General features: G+C 42.2%; 1 protein-coding gene across 1 annotated transcript in view; it reads left to right on the forward strand.

Annotated features, from left to right (window-relative positions):
- DNAAF5 (dynein axonemal assembly factor 5) overlaps window positions 1-22610 on the forward strand; it is a 53094-nt gene extending 30484 nt beyond the window's left edge. The window contains exons 6-13 of the mRNA XM_061599979.1: window positions 542-754; window positions 1105-1248; window positions 4703-4871; window positions 7393-7540; window positions 12853-13003; window positions 16011-16158; window positions 17670-17861; window positions 21653-22610. Coding sequence (XP_061455963.1) covers window positions 542-754; window positions 1105-1248; window positions 4703-4871; window positions 7393-7540; window positions 12853-13003; window positions 16011-16158; window positions 17670-17861; window positions 21653-21798 — 1311 coding nt within the window. The 3' untranslated portion in view covers window positions 21799-22610. The remainder of the gene's footprint in view (window positions 1-541; window positions 755-1104; window positions 1249-4702; window positions 4872-7392; window positions 7541-12852; window positions 13004-16010; window positions 16159-17669; window positions 17862-21652) is intronic.
- Window positions 22611-26294: the final 3684 nt, after the last annotated feature.

The following is a 26294-nucleotide window of genomic DNA, read 5'->3' on the forward strand; positions in this document are numbered from 1 at the left end:
CAAAATCTGAATTGTCTTTAGGCATGCTTCCCCACCCCTATTCCTCTCTCACAGAGAAGGAGATAAGACCTTTCTTCAAACACAGTTTGGAACTTTGAAAAATATGAATTATGCTAAGAGAGAAGAACTTTTTCATCTCTTTAAATTTGAGTTGAATAAATGTGCCACAAAGAAGAAGCCTGAAAGAAAAGTGGGCCTATAAACCCTGTGCAGGTTTCTGCCTCGTATCTGGCTAAAAGGTTCTGTTAATGCTGGATATTGCTTACTTCATTTCTTCAGAATTTTCTTGTGGACGTTTGAGAGGTTGTTGCTGAAAGAAGGCGTGAGAGCGCTCATTTTCAGTTTCCTTGATATATGTCAAGAAAAAATTTTCATGCATGTATTTGTAAGTGAATGAGGGAGGAGAAAGGCCTGCAAGACAATTTCTAAATATTTTTTTTTAAAGGAAAGAAAATAAGCTGGCATCCTCACTTTTTGTTGTGTTCGATTGATCTCTTGCATTTCATAATCTGCCCGACCTGTTTGTGTTCTCTCTTTATAGTGTATGAAAGCAGCTGAGTTGATTGGAGCCTTTGTCAGCCCAGCAGTGTCTCTGAAGTTAATTGTGTCTGACCTTGAAAAAGCACCCATGCCATCTTACCTCATGATTCTAGCAGCAGTTATAAAAGGTTCCCCAAGGAAAGTCTTGCAGCCTCATTTAGCGTACCTTGCCAACACACTGTCTCAGCCGGAAATAAGCCAGCGGTCTGAAGAGGTAAGGAGAATGTAAAATAAGCGACAATTATAAACTGTGTCCAAATCTTGTAACTCTTCGCTTGTTCTTATCCCAGATAGATCCTTAGGCTTTATATACATGCACAACCACTTTTTTGGGTGGCATGTGTAACCCTTTAGTGATTGCTTCCTTTTATGAATGTTTACGTGGCCAATGACCACAGTAATTAACACAGCTATCAGGATTGGAGAAAGCAAGCTTTCATGACTGAAGGTGGTCATGCTCCATAAGGGAAGAGCCTGAATGTGATCATCTGAATAAGGCAGAGCAAAGCGGGAATGAGAACAAATGCCTTGTGAAAACATTCACTTTCTGTCTGTGTTTGGTAGGTCTTTTATGTGGAGCAGCTGCTTTGCTGTGTGGAAGCACTCACTGAAGTGTGCCAAGAAGACTGTAAAGAAATAAGCCTTCAGCTAACAAAGGTTTTGGTAACAATAATGGCAATACCAAGTGCCGGACCCATTCATGAAAAGGTAACCTTGACAGAACTGCTATTATAGGGTCTTGTGTGTTATTTTGACTTGTTTCTTGAAGTGAAATATGATTGAACTTACTGGTTCTCCCTAAGTTAGTCTTGAGGATTTCAGAGTTGAGCAGCAAAGACTAAAACCAAAACAGCCTGTAAAAAAAAAAGGCTGAAAATACACTAAGCATAGGGAGAGCAGTGTTAAGTCCATGTGCCATATTTGGCCTGTTAAAGCTATTCTTTCATCCCAAGGTTGGGGAACGTATCTCATGAGATATTGCTGGACTCCTTTTCCCATCAGCCAGCACCAGCCAATGATTAGGGATGATGGGAGTTGTCCTCCATATGGTGTTAGGTTCCCCATCCCTGCTTTAGCCCATGAAGCTCTGTGCTTTCCCCAAGTGATGATGCACCAGAAAAGTAGAGCTGCCTTATACCAGATTCAATCAATGATACAAGTTGGTGTTATCTAACTGACAGCAGCGCTCCAGGGTCCTCAGCAGAGCCTTTCCCAGCCTTGGTTACCTGGAATCCTTGTAGCAGAAGTGTCAGGGGTTGAATTTAGGAATCTTCTGCATGCAAAACGTATGCACAACCACCAAGCTGTTCCTCTTCCTATAAGCTGCGAGATGAAAAGCTGGAAACCAAGACATTCTTAATTGTCTTCACTTATTATTGCTTCATGACAGGATTTCAGAGTGCTATGTGAGCTTCATTATAAAACCTTTATTTGGAACTTCCCTAAAGAGAAAAGATTATCCATAAAGAAGTGGTCTCAGAAGGTGGATTTGTTTTACTCTCGTGGAGCTAGCATTGAGAAAAGACCCAAGAGGTTTTTCCAAAATGGTTGCATAAGGGATGATCTTAGCAAAAAAAGCAAAAGACAACACAAAACCTGCAAGTCAGAGCAACCCCCAAATATATTTTGTACAGAGAATATGTTAGGTACTGCTCAGCCTGAGGATATGCATTCTCGCAAAACTATAAAGAAATTAGCTTTATATGAAAACTGTTCTTTTTTGTCCTAATCGTGATAATTCAGAATAAAATTTTAAAGTTTTCTTTCTGTACTTAGTCAAAGGATGCAGCAGTGTCTTTTCAGTAGCTGCCCTTTTCACCTCCATGCCCATCAGAAGCTTTAAAATGTCATTGTTTAAAATCGAAGGCAACAACCAAAGATACCTTTGATAAAGGCTGGCCTCCCCAGCCCCCTAATGACTATCAGCAAGCCATAAATCACTTTATTCCCAAGTTGGATGCCAAATAAATCAGGTGGCCATTTTTTCATAGTAGCTCTTTGGTGGCCTAAGCAAGGTTTGTTGCCAGACCTGCTTCTTCATTTACTCCTTCACTTCTTCATAATGACTGTTTTACTTCCTATACGGTTGCTCTAGGCATGATCATTTCAGTTGGTATTTATCACTGACTTTGTCACTGAGAAGCAATTTCCAAAAGTTATTATTTTGAAAGTTAGTTTCAAAATGGTAAATGCAGTGCACATTAATTTTTGCATTAATTTAATTTTATAGAAGAATACTATGATTTATGGTGTCATAAGTCTTGTACAAAGACATGAGAATCTCAATTTTTACTTTGGGATGTTTGAATCATAGAATAGTAGAGTTGGAAGGGGCCTATAAGGCCATCAAGTCCAACCCCCTGCTCAATGCAGGAATCCAAATCAAAGCATTCCCAACAGATGGCTGTCCAGCTGCCTCTTGAACGCCTCCAGTGTCGGAGAGCCCACTACCTCTCTAGGTAATTGGTTCCATTGTTGTATGGCTCTAACAATTAGGAAGTTTTTCCTGATGTCCAGTCTTAATCTGGCTTCTTGCAACTTGAGCCCATTATTCCGTGTCCTGCACTCTGGGATGATCGAGAAGAGATCCTAGCCCTCCTCTGTGTGGCAGCCTTTCATGTACTTGAAGAGTGCTATCATATCTTCCCTCAGTCTTCTCTTCTCCAGGCTAAACATGCTCAGTTCTTTCAGTCTCTCCTCATAGGGCTTTGTTTGCAGAACTGGACGCAGTATTCAAGATGAGGGCTAACCAGCACTAAATAGAGGGGAACTAATACTTCATTTGATTTGGAAACTATACTTCTGTTACTGCAGTCTAAAATAGCATTTGCCTTTTTTGCAGTCACATCACACTGTTGGCTCATATTCAGCTTGTGATCAACAACAATTCCAAGATCCTTCTCACATGTTGTATTTCTGAGCCAAGTATCCCCCATCTTACATCTGTGCATTTGGTTTCTTTTTCCTAAGTGTAGAATTTTGCATTTATCCCTGTTGAATTTCATTCTGTTGTTTTCAGCCCAATGCTCCAGCCTATCAAGGTCCCTTTGAGTTTTGTTTCTGTCTTCCACGGTATTAGCTGTGCTCCCCCCCTCAATTTTGTATCTGCAAATTTGATAAGTATGCTCTGTTTGGTTTCTTTTAAAAGAATAAATTCCTGATCAACATGCTTATGAAGAAAAATAGGTTGACCAGACACGTTTTAAATAACTGTACTGTGCTGTTCTGTGTATTCAGATAGACATCCTCTGAGAAAAGAATGACTTTGTCCTGGTGAGCAGTACATTCATTGGAATCCTAAGTTAGCTTCTGTTCCTAATCAATTTTATGACAAAATCCTGAAAATATATACTGCACACTTTATTAACCAAACAGTGATCCCCCCCCAAATAGTTGCTTTAGTAGCCTGAAGCAGAGGCTTTGAGAGAGAGGCAGAGGTACTCAGTTTGCTAAGGCTGCATACACACCATACATTTAAAGCACATTCAAAACAAATCCACCAAAGAATCCTGGGAACTATTGTTTACATCTCACAGACCTACAGTTCCCAGCACCCTTAACAAACTACAGTTCCCATATACTTTTGGGGTGTGTGTGTGCTTTGAATGGGCTTTAAAGGTATGGGATGTCTGCAGCCTTATTGTCCCAGTGAAAGAACGTAGTGCAGAGAAGAGAGGTCCACATCTTGGAGGGGGAGTAGGAACTGACTGTCTCAGGAAGCTGGAACAATGAAGCCAATGAAGTGGCAGCAGACCTGAGGAGAGCAGAAACCTAAAAAGGGATCAAGGCTGAAGCAACAAGGATACAAAGAAACAATAAGAGTGATTAAGTTGACAGTTGGATATGTGAGCAGTTAGGCACACCCAGCGTCAAGATGAGATATCGGAGCAAGTTAAGGGGCTATAGAGGGTTAGATTCCAAGATAAAAATATTGTATATTGAAGGCAGAGGAATTGGTTACTGGAAAAAGTGGCTGTTTAAAGGAACATTTCATGTGTTGCAGGTTCTGAAAAATGTCAGTTAAAGCTTTTTTAGTCAGTTAATTTAAAAAATGTTTTCAAAGCATCACTGTAACAGCTCATTGTGTAAGGATTCACACAGTGAGCTAGTTAAATTCTACTGTCTAAACTTTTTTGTCTCTCCCCCCTGCCCCACCAACCAGTTAGAGGAAGCAATGAATGCATTGGCTGAGGTGCAGCACTTGAAGGGTCCTGTTGGACTGTATCAACAACATATAGTTCAGCTGATGAAATGGGTATCCTTAACTCATGATAGTTGGACCTGCTTCTCTCCAGAATTACTACAGTTATATGTAATTGCTACCCATTCAGGTAATGTGGATTGAGCAGGGTTACTCTGAATTCAGACTCTTGAATCCATTTCTTGTCTTCGTTGTTCAAATTAAGGCATGTTTGAAAATACTCCAGAGTATATGTTTCTCCTGCTCCGCCCATCCTTCAGCTGACAAAAAAGAAACAAGGTTTTTAATATCAAAGAAGTGTCCTGGAATGAACATGCTTTTTGGAAACATTTGAAATCTGCATGCTTGACTGTTGATGTTACTGCTTATCTGTTATTTTACAGACTTTTTTAAAAAAAAAAAATTATATCCTACCTTTCCTCCCAGCAGGAGCGCAGGGCTGCAGTCCTGTGTGCACATAGCTGGGAATAAGCCCCATTGAGTGCTGTGGGATTTAACCACAGGGTAAATCTGCTTAAGAATGGTGGTGTAAAATTTCAAATAAAGCATGAAATTGTTGCATTGCCTGGTTCTATGAATGCTTCTTGTGGGTTCCATGAACAGATATGTTTAGGTTCATAAAACTGTGTATATTTTGTGTACATAAATGTACATAAAACTGTGTATGCTGTATTTTGCAGTTGCATATTTTCCATTCATATTGGTGACCAAAAGACTTGGAACCTGAATTTTATAAAATGCTGCATTTTTAATTTTTTTTCTAAATATTATGGCTTGGGACCTGCACCCAAAAACTTGAGCAAGTCAATCAATCAATCAATCAATCACAAGTCAAGTTCGTTGTGATCTATTTTGTGTGGATTATATTTATTTTTACCCTGGAGCATAGAAGGAGCATATGAACACTTTGTACAGATATATTTATTTATGTATTACTTTTTTTATATTCCTGTCCTCCTTCCAGGGAGCTCAGGATACTATACATGGCGTCCCACTCCATTATCCTAAAAAAATCCCAGTTAGGCTGAGAAATACTGACTGACGAAAGGTCATCCAGTGAGCTCCCGAGCTAAGCAGGCATTGAATCTTGTCGTCCTACACTCTATGCAGGGCTACCCAAACTGTGGGCCATGGACCACCAGTGGTCTGTAAGCTTCATTCAGGTGGTCTGTGGCATTAAATATTCATACTGATGTTTTTACTGTATTTCATTGTTTCTTTTATTTCTTATATTGTATTTTATTGTATTATAATTTGACTTCTATGGGATGCAAATTGTAATACTATAAAGTACAATTTAAGAAATAGAAGCAGCAATAAAATACAATTAAAAAATCATATAGCATTTAGCGTGGTGCATTACAATTGCTACAAACAGAAAAAATCATTACATGGTCCTCCAAGACCATCATCAATTTTCAAGTGGTCCATGAGGGTGGGGAGTTTGGGAACCACTGCTCTAGTGACTACATCACACTGGCTCCACCCAGATTAGGCAGTTTGAGCTCATGGCATGAGTGGGGGGCAGCAGTGGCAAAATCACCAAAATGCTCTTATGGCATTTTTATAGCCCTGAGCTCCGTGTCTCGGTTTACATGTAACACCAAAACATGGGTTGCTCTTACATAAACAAACCTCAAGCTTCTGTGTTTTTACTCACTCCATACCCATTTTCCCTTCATGTGCTCTAAATCCCTTCCTGACTTTCACTTTAGTGTAAACCACAGTTTGCTCTTCCATCCAGATTGGTAAACTGGTACATTATTATTATTATTAAATTTTATTTATACCCCGCCTTTTGGCCAAAGGCCCTCAAGGCGGCTGACAAAGAAAAATAAGCACAGGTATAAAAATACAATAAATATACAATAAAAGCAATACAATTTACAAAAATTAAATAACAAACAACATAACAACAAATAAATTTAAATAACATTATCATGCTTGCTTTGATCAAACCAGAGTTGGAAATCACCATTTGATAATGGTTTCTGATTGGGTTTAGAGTGAAAATCCAAACCATAGTTTGATCGCAATATAGTTTGAGCAAAACAGGAAGTTGGGGAGGAAGCTGAATCACACTGTGGGAGGAGGCAGCATGTAGTGCAAGGCTCACTCAGATTTGGCACTGCATGTGAACTGTCATCATAGGACAGCACAATAATTCCAAATGGAATGGAGCCTCTGAAGTGGTGGGGATAGCAGAGGCTTAATGCATATGCAGAATTCCACCCTTTTAACCATATTTAAGAGATCAGGAGCCAGCTGCGAGGTTCTTCCTACCTTCGCTTGTGCAAATTTCCCTCTTTTATTTTGAAATCTTACCACGGGGCAGTATTACATCAAGGACCAATATTAATGTTAACCTTGGTTTGCTTCAAACTGGAGTTTCCAACCACAGCTTGAAGTGGGTTCCCAAAGTCTGGCATATTGGACTGTGCCAGAGTTTGTGTATGTTTCCCAGGCTTTATTTTTCCAAAAGAAGCCAGAAGGAAATGTGTTTTGCCCTTTTCCTCTTTTTGGATTTCTTCCATTTCAAAAGTGAGCAGTTTAGTTTATTGTACAGGTTTTGCTTGTCTGCAGTGCTAAGCCTTGATGCAAGGCTTTACTAATTCCTGCTATTACAAAATGTTTCCGCTTTTATTTTTTAGGCCCTGTGATTGGTGAAGCTCTTCAGGAGTTTATTCTCATTCTTAAAACATGTCTTCAGACATCTAGAGATCCTCGGATGCGTCTGAAGCTATTTAGTACTTTATCCCAGTTGCTTCAAAAACCAAATGAAACAGTCAATTCTCAAGGGTAAGTACCATTCAGACCTTCTGGCTCAGTTGCTCATCATGATAAACCATTGTGTTCATGGTAAATCATTAACTGAGCACCCTCTCGCTTTGTTCCACTTATTGTGCAGGCAACAAACCATGATTCCTGGCTTAGCATTATGTCCAGAATGGGGGATCATAGTTTATTTTGTTCATGGTTTGATTGGTAAGCCAATTTGGAGAGAGAAACCATGATCCCCAATTTGGATGTAACACTAAACCAAGGATCATGGTTTGTTCCTCCAGTTCATACCAGGAGAAGAGTGAAATGGGAGCCATTTGTGCATTAATGGTAAACAATTGGCTATGGTTTAATGTGATAGAGGAACACAGGAAAAGCCTGTTCTGCTTTCCATTTGCTGTTTATAGAGAAGATGTGATTTGGTTTGTTCATAATAATGCCTGTTCTCAGATGTTTCTATTTTCAAGCTTTCTAGTGTATAGTCCCAGCCAGAGGAAGCCACTATAGCACACTAGTACAAATGCAAAAATTGTATAAAAACAATATGAGATGTATCAGTAGGCTGAGTAAAAAATGGAAAACCCCAAAGGCACAATTCAAAGCTTTTTGTAAACAGATCTCCAATTATATCCATATAAACTCCAACTTACATTATGATTTTAGGACTGTACTCATGATTGTGCATGCATGGAAGCTCACTGTGTAGAATAGGGACTCCTAAACTTTCAGGAGCTTGGAAATTCTCAAGAGATCTTCCTTGTAACTCGTAAAGGTAAAGATGTCCCCGCACTTGTAGTGCAAGTCGTTTCTGACTCTTAGGGTAACGTCTTGCGACGTTTACTAGGCAGAACGTATATATGGGGTGGGATTGCCAGTTCCTTCCCCGGCCTTTCTTTACCCCCCAGCATATGCCGGGTACGCATTTTACACGGATGGATGGAAGGCTGAGTGGACCTCGAGCCCTTTTACTGGAGATTCGACTTCCTCCTTCCGTTGGAATCGAACTCCGGCCGTGAGCAGAACTTTGGCTGCGTTACCACCGCTTATCACTCTGCACCACAGAGGATCCTCCTTGTAACTCTAGACACTTGCTTATATTGTAGAAAGCATAAGTACTACTATAGAGTTGATTTGACCAAAGAATGCTGTCCCTTGTCTGGTATATGAATCTCCACAATGTATGGCAACAATATGTTGAAATATTATTTCATAGCGAGATTTGATTTATTTCTGGCAACAAATTTAAATGTGCATGTATGATGATGAAATAAGGGGAAACCCCTGAGGCAGATAAGTGTTAAAGGTGTGGGTCTGGCTTTGGAAAAAAGCAGGGGGCATTTTCAGAAGCTACCTCTGCCACCCCCAGCCTTGGACATCATCTGAATCTTCAAACGCTTGGACTGGAGCCATCCTGCAAGTCCCAACTTTTTTTTTTTTTAAGATATCTTAAAGATTAAAAAAAAGTTTTTAAAGATATTTTGTTTTAATGTATTTTAAAGTCTGTTTTTATGATGTTTTAAAGTGTTTTTAGTGCTTTTGTTTGCCGCCCTGGGCTCCTGCTGGGAGGATATAAATCAAATAATAAATAAATGAATAAACATCTGCCTAATCCACTGGCAAGCAACTGGTTTGTTATTGTTGTTGTTTGACATTCACAGCCTCTGGTGTTTTTTGGGGGGGGTCATGGTGGGGAGGAATTCCAAGAAATGCCAGAATAAAGTGATGTGCATCAGTCTTAGTAGCATGTGGGCTCTAAGAACTATAGTTTAAATTGGGTTTCTTCAGGCACACACCCAAAAGTCCCTAGGGCTAGTATTAATCTGATAAAGTGGAGGCTAGGGAAGTTTAAACAGGAGCTGTATTAACTGGATTAGAAATGCTGTGGTTTTTAAAGAAGGGTCAGGGTCCCCCCCTTCTCTGAAGGAGAATCTGTTGTTTAAGAAAAAAAGCATACTTTTAAGAACATTTCAAAATCCAAATGAGCAGCCCTTTCATGTAGGAGTGCAATTTCTGTTTGGATAGAGGTTCTATGCCTTCAACAGTGGTGGGATAGGCAGAAATCCATTAAGTGTAGCTACTTCATACTGGGAGAAGCTGCACCTGTTGATTTTCTGTCTTGAATTTGCTGTAGGTGCAGAAAAAACTTTGCAACCTTATTTTCATAAAGTTTTCTTGAAGTCATTTAGAGTAGCTGTGTGACTTAAGAAGGAATAGCCATACGACCTAGTCCATTGATTTTATAAGGGCTTGATTAAAAAGCAATATATTATTTGATGGTTGCATGATGCATTTCAACTTCTTTCTCGGGGACCCTATTCTGGTATCCCTGTTCAATTCTCAGGATTTTCTATTTGCAAGAACTAGCTTGAGGCCTGGCTTTCTCTTGGCGCTCTTTTTGAGGGGAGGGGAGGTGTTGGTGTGTGTCCTATTTTCTCTTCTTTCCTTAACAAGAGGCACATTGAAAACATGCATTTTGCATTATGAGTAAGCTATTCATGAGGGAAGAGACATTATTGCTTCATGTTTTCAGTTAGGATCACAGTAATAGTTCTTTATCAATAGATAAATAGTTCTTTATCAAGAGCAATTCACTCCCCAGTAGGGAGAGAGGGTACAATGTTAAATCTCATATTGAGCAAAAGCCAGACATGTTTCCATGTTTGAACAGCCACCACATCTTTTCAAACAGGTGTGCACTTTCTTTTAACTATTCAATGACCCTTATTATCTGGCAACTCTGTGTGTGTGTGTGTGTGTGTGTGTGTGTCTAAATTAACAGGTTGCAGTGTACCTTGTTAAACAGCTCTTGAGCAGATGCCTTATTTTGCTGAACAATTTGGCAATGTTATTCCTTCTTTTCCTCAAAGTAATTAAATATAACACACTTCTAAATCTTATTCATCTTCATGGAGAGTGTTACTTTACAGGTAAGTGGCTCTGCTAAAACCCATCTTTTGTGTTTTTGACACATTTTATTGACGGGATTAAAAGAAGCCATTATCAAAATCATGAAAGTTCCCGAGGGTCATTTAGCATAGACCACCTTGGAGTCAAACACTGTTTTTGAAATAACTTGATAAACAGCTATGAAGTTTTTACTAATGATAATATCATATTGTAATAAATGCAAGAAATAATAGGAAAGCTTTTAAAAAGATACATTAATACATGGCCATCATGGCTATCTGCCAATGGCAAGCTGGCTGAGTGTTATGCAGCTGTGTGTGATGTGTTATGTGGCCCATAGAAAATCAATTAATTAAGGTATTTTTATACAGCCCTTTGCTACAACAGCTAAAGGGTTGTTGTACAGCAAAATAAAGTACAACAGAATACAGTACAATCAGTGTACAGTATTATGTAGGCATGTTGGTAGCATGTAAAAACAATCCTGCACATTGCCATGAGGTCCACAATTGGCCATCCAAATCCAGGCTGCTGAGATACACAGTAACCTCAAGCAATTACTGCTTTCCCATTTGGACCTTGAATTTGATTTGGATTTGGAAATATAAATGTTCTGATCTTCCTAGGGAACTCTGTGCAGATATTGCTGGTTGGTAGAAATCTGGTATGGGTTGTGCATCCAAATGTAGATTTCAATTTATCTATGCTGCATTCCTTTGCTTTCAATAGTGTGCATGTTTGAATGTGACCCCATATTATGGCTCAACTAGACACATCTAAATGCCTTTTTGAAAGAGCTAGTGTTAGATTGAGGGGAAAGCTTTCTGAGCTGGTGGCTTTTATTTGAGCTTAGAGGTGTTTGCTGTCTTCACTACTGATTCTTAAATGCCACCTGCTGGAGGAAAAACAACACAGGGGATCAGGAAATCAGTCTTGTTAGGGCCAATTCACAAGAGTATTAGTAGCCAGTAGCTACTTGAAACTGCTGCATGGACTCCCAACGGTTTGGTAGGGAGTTCTATGCAGTCAGCACCATGTGTGTAATCATTATTACATATCACTGCAAAAATGCTTTCACGGCATTTGCCAATGCAAACACAGCATTTGATCGTATGTATGGTATCGCTTGAGCATGACCATCAGGTGACGGGCAAGAAGTCAACATGCAGGTGTATGATTGTATGAATCAGCCTTTAAAATGTAAAGCTGAAATTGTTCAAAACTAAAATGGTTTGCTATCAAAGGGATTTGTTTTACAGACAATAGCAGTTTAAAATTGTTGGTACGCAGAGGACAACTAAAGAATTAAGATTTGGCAGAGTGAAACAGATTTTTTTTTAAAAAAAATATTTGTTGCTGATTTTAATGATTTTAATAATTTTATAATGTGTTTTATTCCTGTGGATTGTGTTCTGTTTTAGCAATCATGGGATCTGCTTTTGATGAATGACAGTGTAAAAGCTAAATTAATAAATATAATTCTGTGCATATTTGGATAATAGATTATAAGCTCTGAATAATGAACTTCTATGCTGCAAGTAAGAATTCCTGCTTAGCAGACTTCACAAAATAAGACTATTTAGAAAACCTGTCATTCCCATTGTCCAAGTGTTTGATCAGCATTTTTTCTGAGAGTGAGTCAGGCATTATAGACAGAGATCTGTATTGCATTGTTTGGTAGGTTTGGGGAATCTGTACGGAAGCCTGGCGCCAGAAGATAATAGGAATGTTGTCATCAGTGAAGCAGGAAAGAAATACCCAATTTTAGATTGTTGATTGAATATTAGTATGGTTAACTTTTAAACTGCTTTTGCCATCTTCGTATTTTGAATCTTTCCCAAATGCTACACTTTAGACCAAGGGTATTAAAAAGTGTAGTTTGGCTTTCTGCTGCTCCCATAGAAACATTGAATATCTAAAAAGTTACTCCTTATTCTGACCTGTGACAAAGAAGATAGTTGACACTTGAAATTAAGTTCCAAGACAGGTGAATATTCCATCAGTTGATATTAACAATAAAGTGCATTTCCTCTGTAAAAGTTGTCATTTTCTTATTTTATACATTAAAGCTCTTCATATTAATGTGGTTTGATCTTGAGACACTAGATTAAAGGGTCTGTTGGGATGACAAGGAACATATCTGGCAGAGCCTGAAGCAGAAAAAGATTTCTGCCTCTTCTCCTCCTGAAATGTTGTTTATACAAAGTCCACTTATTTTCCCTCTAAAAAACTTTAAGTAATGAAATATTGTTAACGTACACTGTCATCATATTAGGTTCATTCTTCTTTTCTTTTTCGAGCTCCCTTCTTCCTGTTCTGGCTATCTTGTTTTCAAGACTAAAATGTGCCTTTTCATCCCCCTAGTCATTCCATCACGTTCTCACAAAGCTTTTTATTTTGCTGCTCTTTGTTCTTGGCTTCAGGCACTTTTGTAACTACCTTGAGATCGTGATAAAAGACATCCTGGCTCCTAATCTTCAGTGGCAAGCTGGAAGAACAGCAGCTGCCATCCGCACAACGGCTGTATCATGCCTCTGGGCTCTTATTTACAGTGAACTGCTTTCACCAGAAGAGGTAAACGTCCCCCTCCTCCCCCTGCCAGTCATACTGAATGTTATCATCCAGAAATGTAAATTATCTCTCTGTCTCCATTTTTGTGCCAAATTACAGCATAGGAAGACAAATTTATCATATGGTTTTAGCCTGAAAATTGGGACTGTAACGATTTCTAGATGTGGGGAAGAGGAAGAGTGGGAGAAGGGAGCTGATGCCTTTGGATTTTGAAATTTTGTTTTTTAAAATATGTATATTTCTAACCTCTTTCCATATGGCTAGACGTCACATGCAGGCAATATTCTGTCCAGTTGCTCAATAAGAAGCAAACCTCCTCACGCCTTCCAACATCCTTGCAAATGAGAGCAAAGGCACTATGCAAAGTGGCAAGCACTTGGCCCTTATATTTAATTTTATGCAAATCCTTCAACAAGTGATATTAATGACCTGTCTTTAAATCATTGTTGTATCCCATTGACTTACAATGTCCTCTTCCAGGGTAATTTCCCTCCCCCACCCCCCACATGTCTATCTTGCTATGGCTCTGCTCACTAAATAGCACTGATGAAATATCTTTAATAGGTGGCCTTAGGTTTTTTAACCTCAGAGTTTTGCATTTGTATATTACGCAGTGGGGTTTCTAAATAATAGAAACAGAGGGTTGGATCTGGACTAAGTTACACCTAGGTCCTATTGAACTCAGTGTGAAAAGTGAATAATTATTACCAAATCATACTGATTTTAATGGGAACTTAGTACCACCAGAATAGTCTGGATCCAGCTCATAGTTTTTCAGAAGAAAATGCCTTATGCTTGGATCAGTTTCTAAGAGGCAATAATGACAAAGCCCTTTAAGGGAAAAAAAAGCTAGCTTTAAAATTCATTGGGGTAAACTCAGTAACTATTGCTACACAGAACCATTTCTGAGATAGTATGCTGCTGGATACCAGTTGCTATGAGGCAACAGCAGAAGAAGACTATTGCCTCATGATCTGTTTGTGGACTTCCAGGAGGCTTTTGTTTAGCCACTGAGGAGAGCAAAATGTTGGACGGGATAGAGACCTTTTTATCTAACACAGCAGGACTTTCTTTATATTCTTTTGCCATTTGCCTGTTCTGGCTCTGACTTGATCCTTGTGCTAAATGGTTTCTGCAAGCTGGTACATGTCTTACTGCTCTGTAAGCAGAATGGAACTGAAGCACGATATGGGAGCGCAGAAGGGTATTAGGAGATCCCTGAATTGAGCACAGTGCAAGGAAAATTATTAATTGGGAACCACACATGACAACAATGGTGTTGTGTGGAGAATCTGAAGAATGGGAAGATGCTAGGCAACAAGAAAGTGGGTAGATGAAATAGTAGGCCATGGTACTTCAAGGATTTGATACAACTTGGCAAAGGAGTAACACCAAGCATTTTCTGCCCCTACCTTTGATGTAAAGTGTGTGGATGAACCCTAATAGCATATTTTTTTCTTTCTTTCATGATTTGGGTGGTCAGTTATAAATGTACTTTGACGTTTACTCTTTGGCTATATTTGGATATTGTGACTGCTTATGGCCGAGACAAGTAAAACTCATTTGACTGATAGACTGTCGGAAGGCAGAGCTGGGGTCCCAATCCCGGGGAGCTGGATCCCGGAGAGTTGGGAGAAGAGTATTCGGATGGATGGCAGAGGGAAGGGGGAGGAACTTCCCCCCTTTGGAGCGAAGACGAAACAGAGGAACTGCCAGTGATAAGGTCGCTTAGCAACGGGGAGCCTGAGCCCTCCCTGGACATTCTCACGCCTCCCCCTCTTTCAGGCTCAGAGCAAGAGGGGGAAGAGGGAGGGCTGCTCACAGCCGAAAAGCGGGGAGGCAGTTTACCATCAGCTCCTCCCCTATCCCCCATCCTGGAATCGGAAACTTCAGAAGAGGAGGGGGTGATGCTTCCCCCCTCACCGCGCACACGCAGACAGCTGAAAAGACAGGAGAGAAGGGGGGGAAGGCAGGCAGTACCTGAGGGGCAGTTAAGGAGGAGCAAAAGATTGCGTGCCCGTTTGGCCCCTTCTTAAAGAACAGGCGGGAAGAAGTCCCTTGCTCTGTCAACTTTCTCCCAATGCCGCAGGACGTGTATCCCTGTATTGCTTCATGAGAAAACGCAGTCTTTGTTTGGACATTACCCTAATAAAACACGAATTAACTACAATCGTTGGTCTGGTTCCTGAGTCACATCCTGGGCCTGACATAGACTAAAGAGAAGATAGAGAGCACAGCAGATCCCCATAGGGATGCAAATGTTCTGTTACATACCAGAAAGGAGAACAAATTTTATCCAAAAGCAGGCAACATCATATAGAGCATGGTTTGCACCTTGACCCAACATGGGTGACACCAGCACTCTAGCCTTTCTATTTTGGTCTAGATTGTTGTTTTTAGTGATAAAAAAGTAAAGAAAAATGGTTGCAAGATGGGGTTAAGGTGGGTCTCAGGTTAAAGAGTATTCATTTAGAGGATAAATTTGAACACGAGCACCATCTTCTGGAATACTAAAGAAATGCTAACTCAAAAAGCATGCTAGGGGGTGGCGGCCATCTCGGATGTTTGTGGAATTGCTTCCTTAGCTTTCAGAATGTGGGCCTAATCCCCTGAAATATTTGCATTCTTCCTTTAGAGAACTATACCATATCCCACAGAGCTGAACAGCAGATACTCAGAGAATGAAAAAGTTCCGAGGACCTTAGCTTATAATTTCAACAGGCCATTTTTATTATCTGTATGCAGTATTGTTCATTGAATAAAATCCAAAAAGTAGAGATCAGGCTGTCTTCCAGGAATAAATCCCCACCCCATAATTTGCTGAGCAAATGGGGCAAAGAGAGGGAACTTCCTTTAAGAGATTTACCTTATTAACATCCGCACCTATCCTTGCATTTGTCTGTGTCCTGCTGATTTCAGTGATTATAATAACTGATTTGATAATGGAAAATGAGCTGATTATAACCAAAGACCATTTTCTTAAGCTGGTGATTCCTTTTCTTGGTTTCAGATGCTGAAAGTTGAAGATGTACTACTGCCCAAAATAATTGGCACCCTGGAGGAAGATTCCAAAATGACACGCTTAATGTCTTGTCGAATAATTTGCATTTTTTTACATGGCTGTGTAAAACAGTTTGAACTCAGCAAAATTTACCCAGGTATGATACGTGGTGGTGGCAGCAGCCCATCTTTTTGACTTCCATAGTTTGAGAATGTATCACTTGAGTTCAGTTGACAGTACAGGTACATTGTGTGCTTTGATATGGTTTTCCTTCTAATCTGCTAAATGTGGAGCAGGCAGCAACAGGGTACAGGGGAGCCAGAGTGGAGGATTTGTTACCATTGCCAGGCCCATAAACCCCTCTCTCTACTCCTGTGCAGGTATAGATATGCTCTGCTTCTACTGTCAGAGGCAGTATGGTTCTGAACACCAGTTTCTGGAAACTGCAGAAGAGTGTTCTTATGCTTAGGTTCTGCTTGCAGGCTTCCTAGAAGCATCTGGTCGGTCACTGTGAGAACAGGATGCTGGACTAGATGGGTCAACGGCCTGATCTAGGAGGTCTTCTTGTGTTCTTATCCCACAAGCTCCCATAGTCTATGACATTTATGCCACCTATGCCACAGTTTGCTCATGATATAGATGGTATATTTGTGTTCTTAAATTATGTAAATAGCTGCAGGATTTCAAATGATTTCAAGTTTATCAGTGTTGAATATAGTTTATCAAAGTGACAGCTGGCACAAGAACACTCCATGCTACTCTGAGGTCCCCAAACATAAAATGGGATATTATTGTAAGAAATAATACCCCATTTTATGTTTGGGGAGCTCAGAGTAGCATAGAGAGGGTTCCTATATAGTCTCTCACTTAGAGATTGACCAGGCCCAAACTAATTAGCTCCAGCAAGGTTGCTGCATCATGTACTTTCACGCCTTGTCCTGGGTCATTTGGTTGTTGAAACTTGGTGAGAGTTGGGAGAGGTGCTCCCACAACTGCAAAAGCAGCTGCTGGCCACCACAGGTTGAAGTGGTATAAAGCTTAATTGACATATATGCAGTATCTCTAGGCAAACACGTATGTACGAATAGTCACATGGAGAAAAGAAACAAGTAGTTCATGCATATACAGTTGTCCTTTTAAAGCAATGATTCTGTTGGGTTATATTTTTAGCTGAGCCAAGGGGGAAAAAAGCAGTATAACTTGCTAATTTTAGGCAACAATTGTTACTCTGGTGGAGAGAACAGATTGGTATGAAGAGGAGTAAATTGGTAGGCAAAAAATAGGGATGGGGAACCTGTGGCCCTCCAGATATTATTAGATTCCAGTTCTCATCAGGTCCAGGCAGCATGGCCCATAGTTTAGGATGCTATGGGAGTTGGAGTCCACCAATGTCTGGAGGTGCACAGGTTCCCCATGCCTGACAAAGTCTCCATATCTTTTTTTTCTCCAGGAAGATAATTGAAGAAAGTAAGTTTTCACCTTCTGATAATATTATTGAACGGAATATTTTTAATATATATATATTTTGTGAGTCCAAGTCAGCAGGGTGTCAATTTTAAGAACAAAATAGCTTCCACATTTTTTTGCAACATAATTTCCATCTGTTCCTGAACATGGCAGAGACAGTTTCCATTCAGTAAGCTTTTTATGCTGTTGTTTCATTTTCAGAACTCTTAAAGCGTTTGGATGATTCATCACACGAGGTCCGACTTGCAGCTGCTAATGCCTTGGTCAACTGGTTCAAATGTATAAACAGTGATGAAAAGAAAGCCCTATTGAAAGCCAATATTGAGGTTCTCTATCAGGAACTGTTGGTTCACCTGGATGATCCTGACCAAAATATCCAGTCTGCTGTTTTAGGTAAGCCTTGAATGAGTTGTTGGTTTGATATTTTTTTAGAAAGTTGGATTAAGCACCTATTCTCTGGAGCAGCAACAGAAGCAATTACGTCACCATATGACAAATGAAGGTCAGAAAAGACTGAGGGAGTTCCTTGACTCTTCTGGATGCTGTAGTAGGAGTACCCTTGCCCTTTCTGGTAATGTGAAATATCTTAAGTGCTTGTGAGAAATAATTATGCTCTGGGTGAGAGCTGGTCAACCTTGAGGAGGCATGGCTGTTTGCTAGGAGAGCAAATCATCCAAAGGGATTTGAAAGAAATAAAGAAACTAGAGAGGAAAAGATGGAGGAGGCAGTCTTTTCAAAAGTTCAGATATCCTATTTGAGTCCTGCTTTCACTGAGTCCCATGCAAATTAATTTCTGAAAAGTTCACACAGGGATGCTTTTGCTTACTAAAATAAGTGCAAAATATCATTTTCAGTTAACTCTCTTGACACTTAATAATAGGCTTTACCTTGTGCTGCATCTGTGACCCAAGCAGACAATTTTAGGCCCCAACTGCACCGGGATCTTCTTGCAGAGGCACCAGTGCACATCCTATAAATTGCACATAGCTATAGCCATCTACAAGACTTTCCCCATGAATTTGAATGGAGGAAGGCACTTATTTATGCAAAAGCATCGGATTTGTATTAGTGTGAATGTCGAGCTCTGGATTGAGTTGGCTGCATAAAACTAAACATGAATCCAAGGAGGCACCCGAGAACCTGCATGTACCTAACTGGATTTTTATTTTTTCCCTTTTAACAGCAGATACCTGCACCCTCCAAATATTGAATCACAAATAGCTTTTGAAACTCCCTCAATTTGAAAAACAATTTCCGTGCAGCCTAGGGTGCTGCTGCAGTTTAAGAAACATAATTCCACAGCTACCTTCAGTGTAGAGTAGTTCTATGAACATCAAGATCTTGGCCATGTTGTTCTTTACTTTGTCTCTGGCACAAAGTTGGTGTACACTGAAGCTGATAGAACTCATTTTTAAGTAACAAGAAATGTAAAGGAACTAGAAATGTGAAGGCCCGGAAAGCGGGGGTGGAGAGCAAAATCCAAGGACATTTGGAAAATACGGGGAACACTGGATGGGGGTAGGAAGATCCTATGAAATATTTTGTAGTTTGGAATGAATGAAATGCATTTAAAGGCAAGGTTTCACTCAAATGTGAGTAAAAGACCTCACATAGAATGAAGATCTTTATGAAACACAATCTACTGTGTTAGGCTGTAGGCCAGTGTCCTCAGATGTTGTTGGACTACAGCTTCCACCATGTCTGACCATTGGCTAGGCTGGCTGGGGTTGCTGGGAGTTGGAGTCCAACAACATCTGGGGACCCAAGGCTGAAGAACACTCCTGTAGATGTATATACAATACTCAAATCCAAGATGCACTTCTGCACTTAGGTTGCTACTATTTTCATGCAAGGAGAATACAGGGCCTTTCTTGCTTGTGGACGGCTGCTTGTTTTCTTCTGGTGACCTTTGATCTAGTGTTTTCTATTTTCAGCTTGTTTTTTCTTCTCTGATGGCAAAAACTAAGATACTCATGCTTAGCTACCATAGAGTGCTCCTGGTTGCAGCTCTGTCTCTCATATTGGAAATGTTTACAAGTTCATTTTGTGCTAGCAAAGACATTTGTATACTTATGAGACTCCAATTTGATGCACACCTACTTGGAGTGAGCTCCATTAAAGGGACTGGGTCAATTCTATATAAATGTGCATAGGATTACTCTGTAAATTTCCTAATATGCCATATAGTACAATTTTATTTGCTTTCTAAATTATAAATCAGTGGTTCCCCATCTTTATATGAGTATGGGACCCCCTTTGTAAGCTCAACAAATTTTGTGACTCCCTCCTATGCCGATTGTAATTTTAGTCTCTGTTAATTGAAAAAATGGTGTGTGGCAAAATCACACTCCAAATATCCCTTTCCATAAAAAGCTCCCTGCAGACAGGGAGGTGTTGCTTTCTTTTCTTAATGCAAAGGTACAGTCAAATTGGTATTTCCCCCCCCACCCAGTCTGAAGATGTACAGTCCTGTCTCCCAACACCAGTGGGTTACAGTGTTGGACTAAGATCCAGGTTCAAATCCCCACCCAGCCATGAAGCCCACTGGGCGACCTTGGGCCAGACACAGTCTCTCAGCCTGACCTATCTCACAGGGTTGGTGTAAGAAGAAAATGGAAAAGGGGGGACCATGTGACTACCTTGAGCAACTTGGAGGAAAGGTGGGATATAAACACAATAGTAATTAAATAAACAAATACATTTCAGCTGCAGTATGTGAACCCCAGCCTCAGCCAACCTGAGCTTTTTAATACTAAAGCAGCAGCAATGTGGTAGTGGTGGGGATGCTAGATTGTGAAGACAAAAGGGTGGATAGGTTGAGGAGGGGGGTTAGTGCTTTTAGGCCTTGGAATGATCATCAGAACTGATGACTTGGTTAGCATGCAATTGGGGAATGAGAGTGGAGCAGAAAACAGATCAGTGTGCACACACGCACACAGACAAATACTCCTGCCCCTCCTGCAAGCATCTGCAGGCGTGCATGCATTTGGGCACGTGGGCCCTCAACTGCCACAGCATCTTGGAGAGAGAGTTTAGGGGGGTGGAGTGTAGGTGGAGGAAACGGGGGGACACTGGCACACACACTTAGGCTGAAAGATGGGGTTGAGCAAGTCCTGAGCTTCCTCACTGCTCCTTGGCTCCATCTGGGCGGAAGGCCAGATCTGGGCAGCCTTGCAAATAAGAATCATTTTTAAAGGAGGTGGCAGTGAAGCAGGAGCCAAGAAAGGCAGGCAGGCTGGTTGCCAGGAAGGAAGCGGGAAAGCAACCTTTTTTGGCATCTGCCACGTTTTATAGGCAGATGCCTGCCCTGGGCACGCCTGAAAGATGCTCTGGCGCTTCAGCAAAAGTCCTCTGCTCTCATTTGGAGCAAAGGGGAGGTGTCGTCTGCAGCAGCAGTGGGGAAGAGACAGCTTCCAAGGAGTGAACACTTTAAAAAAAAATAAGTAATTCATTTCTTTACTGTTCATGGCCCCCTCTGGATTACTTTGTGGCTCCCCTGGGGATCATGGCCCCCAGGTTGGGAACCACATAAATGATGCATTTTATGTCTTCAAAGCAGCACCATAAGTGTATGTTTCATAAGAATGTTGCACACATTTCAGTTTTCCCCAAAATTTCATTTTGCGTGAAAAAAACTCAAGTAGGTTTTCTGGAAATCTTGTACCTAGAAGGATCAAGAAGAATACTTTATGTTCATGCATGGAATTTGTGTTTTTTAGTTTTATATATATTTAATTTAACAGCTTTATATTTTTTTCCAGCAAAAGGGGGAAGATTTGTGACCAGCATGTTTTATCCTCTTTTTTTTTTTAAGATGAGTTTTGAGGCCATGGTTTTTCTCATTACTGAAAAAAGTCTTCCTGATATGGTTGAGATATCATTTAATAATATAAATGTTGTATAAAATTTACCAGGATGACTGGGAATCATTTTACCATTTCATTATAACTGTCAATTGTCAAAAAGTGTTTATAAGTATTGCCATCTCTAACCATTCTATCTATATGAGAAATTTCTTCAAATATACTAATGGAGCACTCCCCTGAAACTATTGTGGATTTTTGGTGTTACTGTTTCTGAAAAATTGCATGCTTTCTGAACAAAGAAAGTATGTGTGTTTTTCACAAAGAGCAGAAAGCAATGGACAAGCTGTTTTTATTACTGTATAAACATATGTTTTGCAGATATTTTGAAAGAAGGAGGTGTTCTCTATCCAGACATCATGGCAAAAGAAATTGAAGCAGTTGTGCACAAACATCGTAGCCCGACCTACTGTGATCAACTGCTGCTGCACATTGAATCAACAGGCTGGAGATACTCAAAATCATAAATGCCTTAATGGGAATACACAAAACTCTTAAATTAGGAGTGGAGTTTTCTTCTCATTTGTGCCATAGAATGTTGCCACTTCAATAAATGGAGAAATTTCATCTGACACGCTCTGACATTTGTGTGTGTGTGTGAAAAGATTGTAGCTTTTTTACCTGAAAAAAATGGAAAAGACAAATGTATGAATAAGAGTTCATTTGATCTACAATACATTGTTCCAAATCCTGTGTCTTACCATCTCTGTGGTGAACCTTGGACCACTAAATGATGTTACAATAGGTTACTCAGCTATGTATCTTACAAGTTACTATGCATCTTGCAAAATCCATATGTCAAATCCATTTTTGGCCTTGGTGGTTCTTTAAAAGTATTGCGTTTGGATCTCTAAAGCATGAAGCATTTAGACCCTGAGCCTAGACAATCTTTACTGCAAAGAGGAGTGGCAACTGTTTTGCATTTGAATTAAGACTGAATGTGTCCAGCCATGACAGCAGGGAGCAGAAAATTAACTTGTTGATCTCCTTGCACTAAAAGTCATGTTACCTCATTTCCAGTAATATAAATACCTAATTTCCTGGGCTGCTTTGGTTGACAATGGGATGAGCTTGTATTGATCTGTACAAAGTTATTTAGGTTGTGTTTAAGGCATGAATGAATGACTCAAACAGGGTTTGAAAAGGAATGAATGAATTACAGAGAAGAATGAAATTAATGGTATATCTGTCTTGATATTCATTATAGTTTGGCTTGCTGCAGTGTTTTGTTTTTCTGTACCTCAGTGCCTTTATTAAATGAATCACTTTCTTTATTGGTTGTGCTGCAACTAACTGAACTCTCATTTTAGCTAATAGTGTCCAGGTTTATGAAATGTTTAATATTTGTCATTTGGTATTTTGATACACTGCATTTTATGATAAAGTATGTGTCTATTTGCGTGTGCGTGTGCGCGTAAAAATCAAGTGACCGACAAAATAGAAAAGAGGCTTAACTTTCTTCAGTTAAATATATTGGCTTCTACCTTTGTCAGTGACACAGTTGGCTTCCAGTGCCTAGTGTGAAAGCCAACTGTGTCACTGACAAAGGTAGAAGTCAATATATTTAACTGAAGAAAGTTAAGCCTCTTTTCTATTTTGTCGGTCACTTGATTTTTACGCACACACGCAAATACAGACACATACTTTATCATGAAATGCAGTGGGAGCAAAGTTCTAAGAATACTGGACAGAAGAAGGTGATACCTACTATATAAATGAGAAATCAATAAATGTGTATTATCCTCTAAGATAAGACCGTGGGAGTGTTAGGGTGTTGAGTCTATATATCCAGTAGTTCTCTCTTGCTTTTAGTGTCCTAGGATTGGGTAGTTTTTCTTTTGGAAATACTTTATTTTTTGTTATTTTTGTTTACTATAGTCCAAAAAATCCCGTTCCGTGCCTGGGACTTACCGGGCAAAGGGGCAAGCTTGCGGCCGCTGCCGATGTCCAGGCCGCCATCTTAGGGGATGCGCGCGCACACAGTGCGCTGGCGCGCCGTCGTGTGACGCAGCAGGGAGGCGGGGCGGCTGAAGGCTATTTAAGGCCGCCCCACCTGCTTCCCGCCATCCAGTTCAAATTTCGGCGGCAATCTCGGCAGCAGCTTCGGCGCGGCACAGCTCCTTTGCCGGTGCATGTGGGCCTCTGGAGGCTTTCTGAGGCCAAGCTGGCTGTGCGGCAGCGAGCCCCCCCCTCCAGCCTCCTCGGGAGACAGGGAGGCAGCGGCGGCGAGGCGGCGCATAGCGAGGCTTGGTGGCTGGCACCAAGGCCTACGCGGTGAGGCTCCTGGCCTTGGGAGGCCCTGCAGCGGCAGTGCAGTCACTACGAGGCGGCAGCGCAGGATCGGATCCAGCAGCGCGAGGACCACAGGCTAGGCGGCCTTTGGCCGGCAATTTTTAAATTTTAATTTTAATTTTAATTAATGCGGGGGTAGGGGGTGCACGACCCCAACCATCAATCCTTGCCGCGTGCAGGGCAATTAGGCTCCCCCCTGGATAATTGGGTGCCGGGAGGGGGTATAGAATAAGCAGGCGGACCCCTTCACAACGTTTTGAAATCATGTCGTTTTGTAAGCGGGGCCCCTATCTCCCTCTCTAGACAGGGTTGGGCCAGGGAGACCCAAATCAGCTAGTTATGCCACCCAAGAAAGGACAAGGGGGGCCAAAAGGGAAAGGAAAGGCCCCCAAAGCGGGGGGGAGATGCCCACCCCCAGCGGTGGTGGGGGCAAGGAGTGGGGAGGGGCCACCATGGGCGGCCATATTAGCCAGGTTGGAGGCCCTAGAGCATGGCTCAGCCCATCCTAGTGCACCTCGGGACCAACCTGTGACAGGGAAGGTGAAGGACCCACCACCTAAATGTTATCGGGGGGAAATGCAGCGGCCAGTGAACAGGGCTGATGCAGGGGGTGTTGCTTCCATCTTAGCGCGACTGGATGCGCTGGAGGCCGGGCCCAGGGCTGAGGCGAGGACGCCCAGCATAGAGCCAGGCGCAGCTCCCACCTTGCAAGCAGCCCCGACAATACAGCCCACACAAGGACCTTCGGCGGAAAGCACACAGGGTGAGTCCTCTATCGTGCCACACCAACAAGGGCAGCGGCAGTGGAGCTGGGCCCCCTGGGGGTACCCCTACTGGCCCTTTTCCCCACCAGCGGTAACAGAGGGATATGGGCAGGCAGGGACTCCTGCCGGCGGGGGGGGAGGTTATGCCACAGCAGCAGCATCCCCTAAGGGAGGCCTGCGAGCAGGTCTGGCACCTCGCTGCTGGGACGGCGATGGAAGGAGGGAATCAGCCCGCCCTGTCTGCCAACCCCCATGCAGAGATATCCGACCCCCTGGGATCAGTCAGAGAGGGGGCCATACCTTTTGGGGAGACGTCTGCCCCACTAGGTTTTCATCTGCTGCCTGCTACGAAGGACAGAATATGGGAGAGTACGTGGACCTATTCTCACTCCTGTACAGGGAGCCGGTGGGGAAGGATAAGGATAAAGGGGAACATGCAGAGCCCGATAGGCCCAAGCGGCGACGGGTAGAGCGCTCTTGGTCTAACTGGCTGCCTGCATTCCTTACGTACATGGGGGTGGTAATACAGAGGCAGCCTCATAGGGCCTCGGTACTGATCAAATACCTTGATATCATATATCGGGGCTACTCTGAGTAGTTGGACTATGACCAGGCGTTACGTATGAGGGCGGCTTTTGATACATCCCTCCCCTGGGACAAAAAGGAGGCTGACCTGTGACTGCAATTTATGGCACATTCTAAGCCCATGGCAGGTGAGAGGGCGGACAGTGGCCATCTCTTGGCGCGCCAGGCATCAGCAACTGCTTCCCGCGGGCCTGCGGGGCAGGGGGTTCAACCCCGCCTGCTTTGCTGGGAGTTCAGCTCGCGTGGCCTCTGCGGTTGGAGCCCATGCAGGTTTAGACATGAATGTGCCATATGTAGGGGCCCCCACGCCTGCACTAGCTGCCCCAGGGGCCGCCCCTTCAGAGGTGGAAACGGATTCGGCTGGCGCAAGAAAGCCAGGAGCTGCAGGCGCAGCTCAGGGAAAGGGGCCCCAGCCCAATTAAAATCGCTGAGCTCCAACACTTACTCCACCTTTACCCCCGAGTCCAAGATGTCCAGTTTTTACTCGAAGGCTTCACAGTGGGTTTTCGGATCCCCTATTTGGGTCCCAGGCGACCTTTCATGTCCCGCAACCTTAAGTCAGTAGAAGGCATGGAATCAGTTCTGAGAGAAAAAATTAGGAAGGAAGTAGTAGCCGGCTGGGTTTTGGGCCCCTTTGCGGCACCACCCATCCCCTCACTCAGAGTTTCCCCGTTGGGCCTCGTCCCCAAGAGGGCACCAGGTGAATTTTCGCCTGATACACCACCTGTCCTTTCCACAGGGTGAGTCAGTCAATGACTTCATCCCAGCGGAGCTGTGCTCGGTCCGCTACACATCATTCGACTGTGCTGTGTGAATGGTCAGGGACTGCGGGGTCGGGGCCCTTATGGGAAAGTGTGACATCAAGTCTGCTTTCCGCCTCCTCCCAGTCCACCCACAGGACTTCGAGCTGTTGGGCTTGGCTTTTGAGGGTGAATATTACGTGGACAGGGCATTGCCTATGGGCTGCTCTATATCATGCTCTGTTTTCGAGCGCTTCAGCTCCTTCTTGGAATGGGCGGTCAAGAGGCGCGCAGGTTTGCAATCAGTGGTACACTATTTGGATGACTACCTGTTTGCGGGCCCTGCGGACTCAGGCACCTGTAGGGCATTCATGGCACATTTTGCGGGACTGGCTGGGGAGCTGGGCGTCCCCCTCGCGGCCGAGAAAACTGAGGGCCCGTCCACCGCTCTCACGTTTCTGGGCATCGAGATAGATACGGTGGCCCAATGCTGGAGGCTCCCTCATGATAAGTTGGGGGCCCTCAGGGAGAAGATCTCAGAGGTGGTCAGTTCTAATAAGGTGACATTAGCCACGCTCCAAC

The sequence above is a fragment of the Rhineura floridana genome, chromosome 17 (genome assembly GCF_030035675.1).
Source record: "Rhineura floridana isolate rRhiFlo1 chromosome 17, rRhiFlo1.hap2, whole genome shotgun sequence".
In the NCBI taxonomy this organism is placed as follows: Eukaryota; Metazoa; Chordata; class Lepidosauria; order Squamata; family Rhineuridae; genus Rhineura; species Rhineura floridana.